The sequence below is a fragment of the Rhipicephalus microplus genome, chromosome 9 (assembly GCF_043290135.1).
Source record: "Rhipicephalus microplus isolate Deutch F79 chromosome 9, USDA_Rmic, whole genome shotgun sequence".
Lineage (NCBI taxonomy): Eukaryota > Metazoa > Arthropoda > Arachnida > Ixodida > Ixodidae > Rhipicephalus > Rhipicephalus microplus.
Genome location: NC_134708.1, coordinates 120,210,414 through 120,225,074, shown reverse-complemented (window position 1 = coordinate 120,225,074; position 14,661 = coordinate 120,210,414). Strand labels below are relative to the sequence as shown.

The window sequence follows — 14,661 nt, the reverse complement described above, 5'->3', positions numbered from 1 at the left end:
GGCAAATGTCAATTAATTACAACAAAACTGTTTATATGAAAATAACACTAAAGAAAAATCCTTTATGTTATCAGTACGGCACAAATAGCGTCAATCTTACAGAAGTTGCAGAATACAAGTACCTTGGAGTATGGATAACTAATGACCTAAACTGGAACAAACACGTCGATATAACTACAGGTAAATGTCTACGGAAACTTTTTTTTCTAAAGCGATCCTTAAAATATTCTACCCCGTCTGTACGCATGTTGGCATATAAAACACTCATTCGTCCAATGTTGGAATATGCGGTAATAATATGGGATCCATTCACTAAACGTAACATTAATCAATTAGAAAAAGTGCAGAACAAGGGCTTACGTTTTATTTATAACTCCTACGGTAGAACATCCGTATCTGAATTATTGGTAAAAAGCGGTCTGCAACCCGTTGTGGACAGAAACCGCACTTGCCGGCTTAAGTTTTTCTATCAATTAATAAATGGTCATTTAAATGTTGACAATGCAGGCATTCTTCGGTATTCTTCCGGTTACGCAACTCGCAAGCGACATAGTAAAACGATAACTCCTTTACCTTCACGGATTAACTGCCACAAGTATTCGTTCTTCCCTAGAACTATTAATGACTGGAATAGCCTGACAAATGATGTCGTTTTACAGAAGAATCTGTCATTGTTTGAAAACAGCATCGCCTAAACCGTCACTACACAGTGCATTGTATTATTTGTTTTATTGTAATTATTGTGTTAGTCTATAACCCGTATTCTACGTGTTACGTTATTATGTGTTATGTTACTCAAAAAATTTGTTGAAATAAGCGTTTGTGAACCTTCGCCTTGTATATTCAAATCGTACGATTTATTGTGTTTTCATTATTTTTTTGTATGTACCGATTCTCGAACATTTTTTTTCCCACCCTGCCATGATCTTTCAGCTGAAGGATCGCAGTATTTATAAATAAAAAATAAATAAATAAATAAATATAGAAGATGCATGTAGGTCTTTTTGAGGGCAGGGTAGATGGACAAGTATATTGCTGAATTTATTATTCACTAGCTGAACGGCTGACACAGGAAGCGAGTAAAAAGCTTCCTGTCCCTTAATTCTTTTACTTGCTGCGGCAGTCGTCAGGCTGCTTACCAGGATGTCGTAATGGTTTACTCGTAAACTTTTGTGCAGGCCGGACACCAGAACACAGAGAGACATACAGAATTGAAAAAAAAAGCAAAATAAGCCACTATAACATGTCAGATGGGTGTTGACATGGGCATGTTGGTTTGCCTTACTCGTAAACTGTTGCACGTGAAAGACGCAGACAAATACACAAAAATACATTTATGTTCCTTTCCGCATCTTTCATGTGCAGCAATTTGCGGGTATGGCAAACCAACAAGCACAAGTTGGCACCCTTCGAATATAATGGCTTGTTTTGCATCTCTATTGATATATACTATTGTAAAACAAGAGAACGCCAAAAAGCGTCAAAACTTGGTCTTGTAAGATTTCTTTTAGATCACAGCAAGCGGGACGTCAGCACAGCTATCAGACGCTCAGTTAGCTACGGCTAGAAAATGTTTTGACCAATACGTCTATTACCCCTTTATACTAGATATTGCAGAAGTCTTTAGACATGAAATGGCTTCTTTTGTGTTTCAAGGGTGGTGCCAAGGCTCCCTGAGCAAGGTGTGTTTATGTTTGGTGGCCTAGACATGCGCTCGCACTTAATGTAAGGGAGAGACGCCCCTCCCGCCCACCACATGGGCATTGACTTGCATGTACACTGTTGGACACGCCGCGTGTCACAGTCTCAAGTGCGAATAGGTGCTTGCTTGGATCTTTTGGTCTTCCCGAGTGCCTCCTTCTTATAAGCATAAATGCGTAGATTTGTCGTTCCTAACGTTGCTGCTCCAGGATTTCGTATGGGCTGCGGTCTTTCAGTCGGCACGGACTAGGTCGCTAATTTGCGAACCGAGCAGACGGTGCCTTACGAAAGAAGAGGAGCCCACTTGTGGAAACGCTAGCTTAGCGAGAGCCCGTGTTAAAGGTTTTTTTGATATCACACTATATGTGTCATGTGAGTATTGCGCGAAGTGATGTACACTTGAAGATAATAATTGCAGTCAAGATGACACATGTCGGTGAAATTCAGAGACGATTATATTCTCTCGGTGCAGACTGTTCATCCGTGCCTTGGCTTTTGCTGCTTTGAGATATGGCCGCGCTTCTGGCGATGTTGGAAAACACTGAGTTCGGGTCTCGGAGAAGGTCTTGCACTGATGCAAACTCTAGGACTTTCCCATCACCCATGACAAGTATTCTGAAAAAAAAAGGTGAAGCAGTCAGGGCAGTTGTAAACGTTGTAAACTTTTGCGCGCTACAAGGAAACATAATCATTGAAGAAAGAACAACACGAGACAGCACAAGCGCGAGATTCGCCTCGGTGAACAGGGTGCTCGGCCACTGATTCGAAGGCCGCAGGTTCGATCCCGGAAGTGGCAAGTGCATTTCAATGAAGACGAATCGGTAGAGGCCCGTGTACTGGGCGACGACAACGCACGTTAAACAATACCAGATGGTGAAAATTACCAAAGCCCTCCACTATACCGCGTCTCTCACAATCATATCGTGATGTTGAGACGTAAAATCCGCACATATTACTATTAGCATAGTTTTACAGATTTCTGCATATGTATGTATCAATATATATATATATATATATATATATATCTATATATATAATGAGATCTAACAGACAGTAATGCCAATGAATGTGCAGGGGAAGTCATTAGAACCAATGGAATGTAAATAGGAAGCAAGAAAAGTGGATAAAAAAGTAACCAGCCGTGAGCAGAAATCAAACCTACGACCGTCGAATAACGCGTTCGATGCTCTAACCACTGAGCTACCACAGCGGCCTTCCCACCATCCTCTTTTTGGGGTTTATATGTGAATTTAGAAGTAGGAGTGACAGTCAGCGCCATCTATAAGCCAAGCGACGAGTGTGAAAACACTCTTTTATGCGCATGTATGGCGTCACGTAGCACGTGAACTTATTATGAGCGGGCAGCTGATTAATAGTCCCTCGTATACAACCTAATGACACCAAGTCTGCCAGTACGAGACCCTCGTTTTAATGAAATAAGGGAAAGAAGTGTATACCTAAGGGCTCGTTTTTGCGTGTTTTAACACAATATTAATGAGATCTAACAGACAGTAATGCCAAGGAATGTATAGGGAAAGGCATTAGAACCAATGGATTGTAAATAAGAAGAAAGAAAAGTGGGTGAAAAAATAACCAGCCGTGAGCAGGAATCGAACCTACGACCCACTTTTCTTTCTTCTTATTGACATTCCATTTGTTGTAATAACTTCCCCTATACATTCCTTGGCATAACTGTCTACTAGATCTCATTATATATATATATATATATATATATATATATATATATATATATATATATATATATATATAATAGTAGTAACATCTAACAGACAATAATTTCAAGGAATGTATAAGGGAAGGTATTCGAATTAATGTAGTGTAAATAAGGAGAAAGAAAAGTGGGTGAAAAGATAACTTGCCGTGGGAAGGAACCACAGCTGCTTCACTTCACTTTTTATTGCCTTAAGGGCCCCCTCAAGGGGGGGTATCACATAAGTGGTGGGGTTACAATTGGGCGACATATATACATAATGAGAATATACAAATACACACGCAAAAAGTTGTACGTATACAATATATATGCATTTGTAAATTATGCACATCAACCATATATGCATATAATTAGTAGCCACATATAAACATTAGAGTAAATTATCGCTTCAGCTTCTCAGCAAATGATGATGGGCAGGTGATATCAGTGATAGAACGAGGCAGGCCGTTCCACTTAGTCGATGAACGACAGAAACAGGAGGCTGAGAAGGTAGTAGTGCGGCTACGTGGACGGGTTACTTGTAAGTGATGCCCAATACGAGGGAGAGGTGTGGGAATGGGGCCAAGATGTATGGTGTCTGATGAAGCGAGCTGTAATAGAACTTGTGAAAAAAGATTAGTCAATCAATGCGGCGCCGGGATGACAATGAATCTAAGCCGGATCGCGCCTTCAGTAGTGATACGCTTGTGTGATATGGGTACGATGAATGAATGAATCCTGCCGCAAGATATTGGACTGCTTCGAGTGCATTGATGAGATATGCTAGACTTGGGGACCATATCAGAGATGCGTACTCACGTTTCGTACGTACGTGTGTTCTAAATGCTCGTAGTTTGACGTGAAGGGGCGCATGACGTAAAGGGCTTTTTAGTATAGCAAGGTTCGGTTAGCTAAGGCAGTAATGTGCGACACATGAACAGACCAATCTAAATCATATGAAAGGGTAACCCCAAGGTACTTAAATGAGTCTACTTTTTCCAAGGGAGTATTGCTGATTATATAGGGCATATAGGAGGGCTGATGGCGGCGGGTGAATTACTTTACAGTTATTGGGGTTAAGGGTCATTAGCCAGTCGTTTCATTAGCGTTGCACTTTGGTAAGGTCGTCTTTCAGGGACTGTGGTCAGAGTCGTTGTTAATTGCGCGATATATGGCACAGTCGTCGGCAAACAGGAAGGAAAAACGAGCCTTTGGGGCAGGAAAATGCAGGAAAAACGAGCCATTTAGTACACACTTCTTTTCCTTATTCATTAACGAGGGTTTCGTGCTGGTGGACTTTGTGCCTTTACGTGGTGTACGAGAGACTATTGGTCAGCTGCCAGCTCGTAATAAGTTCACGTGCTACGTGACGCCAAACAGGCTCATAATGAGTGTGCCACACTCGCCGCCATGGCTACTAGTGGCGCCGACTGACACTTCCACGTTTAAATTCACATATATACCCGATAAAGTGGCTGGGAAGATAGCCGCTGTGGTAGGTCAGCGGTATAGCTTTGAACGCGTTATTCGAAGGTCGCAGGTTCGGTTTCTGTCCACGGCAAGTTATCTTCTAACCCACTTTTATTTCTTCGCATTTACCTTACGATTCGGTCTAATAACTTCCTCCATACTTTTCATGGCAGAATTCTCTGCTAGATCTCGTTAATACCGTGTCAAAACACGGTAAAACGAGCCCTTAGGTAAACAATTCTTTCCATTAAACACACACACACACACACACACACACACATACACACACACACACACACACACACACACACACACACACACACACACACACACACACACACACACACACACACACACACACACACACACACACATATATATATATATATATATATATATATATATATATATATATATATATATATATATATATATATATATATATATATATATATAAGGAAAGAAGTGTATACTTAAGGGCTTGTTTTTATGTCTTTACACAATAATATAGAGATCTAACAGACAATAATGCCAAGCAAATATAGGGGAAGATATTAGACCGAATTGTAATGTAAATATGAAGAAAAGTGGGTGAAAAGATAACTTGCCGTGGGCAGGATCCAAATCTGCGACCTTCGAAAGACGCGTTCGATGCTCTACCACTGAGCTACCCCGACAGCTATCTTCCCAGCCACTTTATAGGGTTTATATCAGAATTAAACGTGGGAGTGTCAGTCAGCTCCACCAGCAGCCATGGCGGCGAGTGTGGCACACTTTTTTTGAGCCTGTTTGGCGTCACGTAGCACGTGAACTTGTTACGAGTGGGCAGCGGATCAATAGTCCCTCGTATTCAACCTAAAGGCACTAAGTCTGCCGGTACGAGACCCTCGTTAATGAACAAGGGGAGAAGTGTACACCTAAGGGCTCGTTTTTCCGTGTTTTTACACAATATTAATGAGATCTAACAGTCAATAAGACCAAGGAAAGTTCACACAAGCTATGCAGTTGTCAGGAAGGAACCCCTCCTGATCGTCGGCGACTTCAATGCCCCAAGCAGGTTATGTTGTTAACCGTGAGAGGAAACGCGTAGAAGGAAGCTTGCGGAACTTCTTTCTACACTTGGATTCACCCTCCACACTGATCCCGCCAGCCCAACACGTGTAGGCAACTCTGTTCAACGAGATACTTGCCGGACCTCATAATTACATGCAACATACGCCATGCCGACTGTCTGAACACACAGGACACTCTCGGTAGTGATCATTGTGTATTAAACACAACCGTGTACATGCGTCCCTTGAAACGCCCACTTACACAAGCTCATATCCCAGACTTGACAACTTTCCGCACCACTCTACCTATTGTAGACCCTCTCCAGTCGGAATACGACACCTGGTCTAAATCACTGACGTCTACACTGAAACAATACGAACGGCTGATACAGCTCACGGAAACTCAAACGGACGTGGACAACCACCTCCTCCATCTTTGGCAGGCCCGCCGCAGTCTCACCAAACGATGGAAAAACAGAAACATAACAGACGCCTCAAGAAACGCATCCTAGAACTCATGGAGCAAGCTGCGGAATATGCTGCTCAGCTAGCCGACACTAACTGGGTGGACAGGTGCAACACGGCTGCACGCCAGATGTCGGGTCGCAACACGTGGCGCCTGTTTCGCGCTCTCATCGATCCAACACAAACACGCACGGAAACTCAACGTCACTTACATAAGGTCATGCACAACTTTGCAGAAACGACAACACAGCTGGCAAACACGCTCAGGGACCGATACCTGTGCACCACCAAGGACCCCCGGACGGCCGCATACTCCTACGTAGGCAAAAAGAACACGCAGTTGGACACCCCGTTCCAGCTCCACGACCTCCAGGCGGCCTTACGCAAGACGAAGCGTGGCACTGCACCAGGGCGTGACCAGGTTACGGTCAAACTGTTGGCCAATCTTCCCGACGCAGCCTATGCCACGCTCCTCAAATACATCAATAGCATTTGTACGGAGAAACTCCTCCCCTTCTTGAATGGAAATCAGCTCTCGTGACCTTCATCCCGAAGGCAGGTGAACCTATTGACGTGGAGAACCTTCGCTCCATCTCCCTCACGTCTTGTGTCGGCAAGCTGATGGGAACGATGGTGCGCGACAGACTCTCTGAGTTTCGAGAAACATAGCCCACTTTTGCGGACACCATGTTTGGATTCCGCCCTCAGAATTCAGCCCAGGATATACTTCTACAGGTCCACCATGACATATTAGATCCTGTTGAATGCCCCCACAATGAAAAGGTAGTCCTGGCCTTGGATCTTAAAGGGGCATTCGACAACGTGAAGCATGAGGTAATCCTTGACCACCTCAGTCAGACCAACTGTGGTTATAAAACATTCAATTATGTTACACAGTTTCTTACAGACCGTCAAGCCTACATACGCATACAAGATGAGGAACATGGGCCTTACGTCATCGGCTCGAGGGGAACTCCTCAAGGCGCGGTCTTCTCTCCCCTCCTAATAAATATAGCCATGCTTAATCTTCCCCCCAAATTGGCTTCTCTACCAGGGATACATCACGCTCTTTACGCGGATGATATCACAATCTGGGCCACGCAAGGTAACCTGGGTCACATGGAGTCATGCCTGCAAGCAGCAGCGACTGTAGTCGACGACTACGCAACCTAATGCGGACTCCAGTGTGCCCCGGCTAAGTCAGAATTTGTGCACGTACGTCCCTCCCCTCAGGACACAACTCAGCTCCATATCAGTCTTCCCTCGGGACCGATCCGGGAGGCCAAGGAGGTCCGCGTCCTTGGCCTCTTCATACACCGCCAACGCAAGGCCGACACCACAATAGCCAAACTTCGCACGGTGGGAGACCAAGTGGGCCGTATGGTCCGCCGGGTCTCCAACAAGCGGGGCGGATTACGAAGCAGGGATGCAATGTGGCTTGCCCATGCTTTCGTAACGAGTAGAATACTCTACTCGACTCCCTACTTGCACCTACGCAAACACGAGAATGATCAACTCGAGGTCATCCACCGTAAAGTTATCAAGCGGGCTCTCGAAATCCCTATCACCACGTCCAACCAGAGACTTCTGGCCCTAGGCGTGGTGAATACCTACCGGGAACTTCGAGAAGCCCACCTCGTTAACCAATACACGCGCCTTGCACAGACACATTCCGGTCGCCGCCTCTTGGACCGAATACACATCAAACACGATTACTATATTGAGGAAAGTGTGAGAGTGCCAGAACCTTGGAGACACGCCCTCCGGGTCCGACCCCTTCCCCGCAACATGTCCAAAGAAAACCACAGTGGTCGCCGCCAGGCGCGCGCGGAAGCGTTGCAGCGACACTTTGGTCAAGAGGAACACGTGTGCTACGTGGACGTTGCTGGCCCGCACCATGGGGGGTGGTATACTGCCGCAGTCATACACAACGCAAACACCGTAAACGGGCTCACTTTCAAAGCCTACAGCGCAACACACGCGGAGGAGATTGCCATCGCTCTGGCTCTCACCTATCCCTCTTCTAAACATATCATCACCGACTCACGAGGGGCCTGTAGGAACTATCAGCTAGGGTGGGCTTCAACGCTTGCTCGGCGCATACTGGAACCTAGCTGCCAATACGTTAATCCAACTCCACGAAATCTGGTTTGGGCACCTGGTCACCAAGGACTCAGGGGTAACGAACAGGCCGATCAGGCCGCCCGCGCACTCTCTTCCCGGGCTATCTCCCTGTCTTTGGAAGCCTACTCCCAATCAGACAATTCGGCCCTTTCATTCAAAGATATTACCAATTACTACAAGGAGGAGCACCGCAGCTATCAAGACCCTTGTAAGGGACTGCATCACGCTGACGAGCGCCTCCTTTTAAAACTGTTTACCAATACTGTACTGTGCCCGTCGGTGCTAAAACATTTCAATTCATCCTTTGATGGCACTTGCCAGTTCTGTGGTGAGGTGGCTGACACCTTTCACATCGTCTGGGCGTGCCAGTCTTATCCATCTATCCCCCCCAACCCCAATCCCACGAGAGAGGACTGGGAGGCGGTCCTGCTCGGCTGTCAAGACCTGAAGGCCCAAGAGGCTCTGGTTCAACGGGCGCGGGCGGCGTTGCTTGCCAATGCAGCCCCGGAATAGGGGTTCCACCTAGTGCTGTGAGGGTAGGAGGCCAATAAGGCCCCACCCAATCACCTCTCTGTAACCATTTAATGGTTATTAAATGTTTTCACCACCACCACCACCCCGACAGCCATTCCCCAGCCACTTTATTGGGTTTATATGGGAATTAAACGTGGGAGTGTCAGTCAGTGCCACCAGTAGCCATGGAAGCGAGTGTAGCACACTCTTATAAGCCTATTTGGTGCCACGTAGCACGTGAACTTATTACGAGTGGGCAGCTGACCGCGGTGCCAACTGTGTGGCAAAGGCCACCTCACAGGAGACCGCAGCTGCAAAGCGAGATACAAGACTCCGTACATAGTCAAGCGTCGCCAACCAGAGCGAAGACGACGAGAAGAGGAAGTGGCCGAGGTGTACGGCAGCACATACAAGAGCAGCACCAGCACAGGAGGCAACGCAGGTCACTACGGTCATTATCCATTGTTTGGCAATAATTCATGCAGCGCCAGCCCAACAAGTCGTTCGACTAGCCGAGACGCGAGAGGCAGCAGGGGAAACGCAGGTCCCGTTCTCACAGCCGCACACCGACGCCGAGAAGCACGTCGAAGACGCATGGTGGTGCCGATCCAGGCACCGCAGCCTTTAACCAAGGCAGACAAAGTCAGCAGCACCAGACGCGGCGGCAGCCGTAACAAGGGCACATGAGCACTGGGCAACAGGTGAGACGTGCGGATGTCGCCGCTTTTCGCGCCAGTGGCGTCGCTTCAGCGGATCGTTCTCTTGGTCCCGCCGTCGGCGGTGGTGATGGGAGTGAGCTCGAGCAAGCAATAGAGCGAGCGCTAGAACAACGCCTAGGACCGTTACAATCGATAATTTCTGAGCTTAAACGCGAAAACGCTATCCTCAGAGCGGTAAATACCATGTTAAAAGACGAGGCTCCACAATCGCAACCTTCGCAGCAACAGGTGACGCCGCTGCCACTTTCGTCACTTTGGTCCTCGACTTCCACGTGACCCGAGGAGGCGGAGGTGGACACGAACAATTTGAGCAGCTCAGGGGAAGAGGCAGACGGCCGAGACGACCGCCGGTGTACCGCGAAAAGAATAGCACTAGATCCTGCGAGACCCGAACCCCCCGGCAAAGTGAAAGTTATGAGTAACTGCAAAATGCGGCGATAATATAGAAAACAGCCTTAATGAGCGTTTTCCAAACCATGTGGCGCAGATGAATGACACGTTGAACAGTGCGATAACTAAGCTGTCTGAGCAAATAGCTGAAATGTTCACCGCGCATGTGGCGCGCATAGAAAACATAGAAGCCCGACTGCCGCTAGCTGGGGGCAGACCGATTAGAACGATAAACAAGCCGTACGCTAGACAGCAACTGAGTCAACAACAGCAAAACACTCTGACAGACGCAGAGACGCCAATTCAGCCGAAACCAAGTCGCCTTGACGACGGTTTGTTAAATTCAATGTGACTGTCACCATGGATAGACACGCACACAATCGCACTAAAACTAGCCAACAGCAGTATAAGATCTGGCAGTGGAACTGCCGGCGTTATAGGAGGAAGCGGGACAATCTCGAGCAATATATTGGCGGCCGCGCAACAAAGCCTGATGTTGTTATTTTACAGGAGACAAACTATCCAGCAAAACTTGCTGGTTACAAAGCCATAAACGTGGCAGCGACTGACAGAAGACAGAGAAAACAACGGGTGACATCCCGCTCGGCACATGGCTGGTCGCCGGGGGTGGCCGCGGGATGCCGGCGGCGGGGCGTTCCGCTCACGTCGCCGGTGCGCCCGCGGTCACCACCGTTGCGCTCGCCGCCTCCGGCACCGGTCGTTGCCGTGCTTGTTAGACGTAAGGTCACAGTGGCGCAGCGTGAACTTGAGTGTGCAAATATACCACACGTTTTCGTAGAATTTATTCCTAGGCGTGGGCGAGGACTGTTTGTCCTTGACGTATACAGTAAACCCACGTTGCAGCACCGATTTGGGGAACTGCTGCCGATGGCTAGCACGGCCACCAACGGGGAACCTCTGCTAGTCGCGGGTGATTTTAACGCGCCACACGGGGCCTGGGGATGCATGCGTGAAACGCCTGAAGAGAAACACCTTTCGGAAGACTCGCAAGACCTACGGCTTGAACTCATCGTGAACACCGCCGATCTAACACGCAGGGGCAATAGCGTGAGTGCAGACACGCTGCCAGACCTTGCGTTCGTATCGAATGTAACCGCAGTGTTTTCGCAAAACATGCAAGAGGACTTGAGGAGTGACTACTCGCTTATGTATTGATTATAATTGACACGGGCCCGAATGATCGTGGAGCATGCTCAAAAGGCAACGGCCGTAAACTCAAACTAGTAAAGTGGGACGTGTTCTGGAATAAACAAGAAGAAAGAAGCCGCGGCGACGAGCTGTTCACAAATATAGACGAATTGACCACGACGCTCTATAGGGACGTAGATGTGGCAACGTGTGACATTCCGCCTGAGGCGAAGCTTGAAGTAATCGACAGCCGGCTGCTACATATGTGGGAAGCAAAGCCAGCCCTAATTAAAAGGTGTAAATGCCAAAGACACAACCGGGCATTGCGAAAACGCATGGCACAGTTAGGCAGGCAGATCGAGGAACACGCGTTGAAAGTATGTATGGCACAGTGGGAAGACATCTGTAATGGCTTGGAGAAGCAGATGCGTGGGGCGGGTGCTTGGCGTGTCTTTCGGCATCTGTTGAATCCGGAGGAGACTCAGACCGCTCAAGGCCATAAAACTCGGAGACTTGTGAATGATCATGAAGGTGTGAATATCCTCACCGCAATACGAGACCGCTACTTTAAGACGGAAGACAGCGCCCAACACCCCGACTGCGATGGAGTTGCTAATGATAAATTAGACGCAGACTTTAGCGAGGCAGAAATTTGGACAGTTCTTTTCAAACTTAACTCCCAGTCGGTGCCAGGACCAGACAGGGTTACCATCAAGGCAATCCGAAACTTAGACGATGAGTCAATATCCCGATTGGTAACTTACGTCAACGACTGCTGGAGATACTGCTGCTATCCCGAAGCGTGGAAAAGAGCTCGAGTTGTCATGATACCTAAACCAGGCAAGCAAATTGCGCTCGGTAATCTGAGGCCAATTTCGCGCACGTCCTGTGTAGGAAAAGTCATGGAGCACGCAGTTCGCATTAGAGTAACCGACCTTCTCGATGACCGTGACGCATTTCCGCACACCATGCTGAGATTCCGCCGCAACCTCTCTGCACAGGATGCCCTACTTCAGCTAAAGCACCACATTGTTGACGACACTACGAGCTCCACTAAGGCGATTCTTGGCCTGGGTACTAAAAAGGCATTTGATACCGTCAAACACCAATCGATACTGAAACAAGTTGAGGCATTAGGTCTAGGTCGAAAAATGTACAATTACATACGCGATTTTCTTGCAAGCAGACGCGCAAGTGTTGTGATCGCCGACCAAGAGTTACAAGATTTTTAGAGAAGCTCGACGGGCACGCCACAAGACTCCGTAATATCACCATTACTTTTTAATTTAGTGCTGTTAGGGCTACCAGAGAAATTAATGGAAATAGTGGACTGTATCACGGTATATACGCGGACGACATCACCCTCTGGGTTTCCGAAGGAGGTTGTGACGGTCCCGTCGAGAACTACAGGCGGGAGTAGACAAAGTTCAGAAGTATTCGCAAGAAACGGGCCTCGAGTGCTCAGCAACCAAGTCTGAACTTTTAATCTACAATCCCACAAGCGGAGGCCGCAAAACCCCACGTGGCAAGGAAAGGAAATTCTTCAAAATACGTGCTCTGTTGGCAGATGGCACTGTCATATCACACGTAGACAGAATTCGAATTCTGGGACACATACAGGCAAATGGCCATAATGGTGAGACTGTGCGCCGACTCCGTCGTTCAGCAGACGACGCGATCAGACTTTTGCATCGTATCACGAATAGACGTAACGGTCTGCGCGAACACTGCGCGATCCGTCTCGTGAAGGCCTACGCGATAAGCCGAATAACATACGTTGCCCCTTACCTGAAGTGGATAGGCTCAAAAAAACAAAAACAAAATCAACTGCATGATACGAAAGGCTTTTAAGAGAGCTATCAACCTCTCGATCAACGCGAGTACCGAAAGATTTCTATAGCTAGGACCTCACAACTCACTCGACAATTTAATTGAGGCCCGTGACGTTGCGCAATACGAACGCTTAACCAAATCAGAGACGGGTCGACACATCCTTGAGTCGCTGGGCATCGGATATCATGCTCAGCAAGGAAAAAAGGTGGAGGTCCCTGCTTCAGTCCGTGACCACTTGATCGTTCCACTGATTCCTAGGAATATGCACCCGACGCACCACATCGGATGGCGTAACGAGCGTGCTAGGCAGCTTCAGAAGACGTTTGGTAACAGTACAGACGTGGTATACGTAGACGCTGCGAGATATGGAGAAGGGAGAAGAGTCCACGCAACTGTGGTCGTTGATCATCAGGGAAAATGCCTCGCGAACGCCACGATGACGACGGGGCACACGGAAGTCGCCAAAGAAGCCGCGATAGCCTTAGCACTCGCCGCAGCGCCGCATACAGAGATGGTGATAAGCGACTCGTAGGCAGCAGTCCGCAGTTTCGCACGCGACCGAATCTCGCGGGAAGCAGCACACATCTTGCAAATGTGTGGAGATGGCGACTCGAAGTCGCCCTCACAACCCCAAATCCCAACAGTTTTTCTTATATGGACCCCTGCACACACCAGCGTTCCGCTCGCGGGGAACGAAGCGGCCCACGCCGCAGCTCGTGGTCTCACTCGCCGAGCGCGGCTCACTATGTGGCCGCCGCCTCTGACTCCGAGGGCGGGGTGATGGATCTGCTGGATCAAGGCACTTTGATAGGTACGCAGCAGCGAGATTTAGAATGGTCATGGGGTGATCGTCTCACAATGTTCCGTGACATCACCCAACACTACCGGATCGAAAGGCGTAGGTTCCCGCCACCACACGAGAAATTAAACAGGCGCGATGCCATAAGTTTTCGCTTAATCCAAACCCATTCCTACCTTAGCCCGGTCGCTCTACGCCACGTCTACTCAAACATATACCCCACCAGTATGTGTAAAGCGTGCGGACACAGAGCAACGCTGAGCCACGTGCTCTGGGAATGTGCCGGTGACGACAGTCGTGAAAACGCCACCAAACGCGTTGCGCCTATAGCGGCCGTCAATACGAAATCACAGGGAGCCTCGAGCTCACTCGTTCCTGCCGCTGCCCCGGCTGCGGGAGCCGCGGAGGACCTTCTTCGTCGGTGGCGCCGCCGCTGGGAGGCGGCCCTCCAAAGCCCAGAGCTGAACGACCAACTCTGGGCCGTCCGGCAGGTCGAGGATGCCACCCGTGTCCAGGGACTACGAGCCACCACCTAAAGTCCCCGAAAGAAATTTCCGGCCCATTGTGTCCAATAAAGTCTTTTCTCTCTCTGTTGGTACGAGACGCCAGCATGCGCAGTGGCGGCATCAATGGCACCGCCGACGCCTGATTTACGAGTAGGTGCAATAATAAATTCCTCCACATTTACTAAAATCAGACAGCCCAATCGACAAGCGAAATCGGAATGCCGCATCT

The 14,661-nt window shown here is 48.3% G+C and overlaps 1 protein-coding gene across 1 annotated transcript in view; it reads right to left on the bottom strand.

Moving 5' to 3' along the window:
* Positions 1–2,134: 2,134 nt before the first annotated feature.
* The window catches only part of LOC119164622 (ATP-binding cassette sub-family C member 2), a 121,297-nt gene continuing 108,770 nt past the window's right edge, over positions 2,135–14,661 (bottom strand). The window contains exon 7 of the mRNA XM_075874537.1: positions 2,135–2,316. Coding sequence (XP_075730652.1) covers positions 2,145–2,316 — 172 coding nt within the window. The 3' untranslated portion in view covers positions 2,135–2,144. The remainder of the gene's footprint in view (positions 2,317–14,661) is intronic.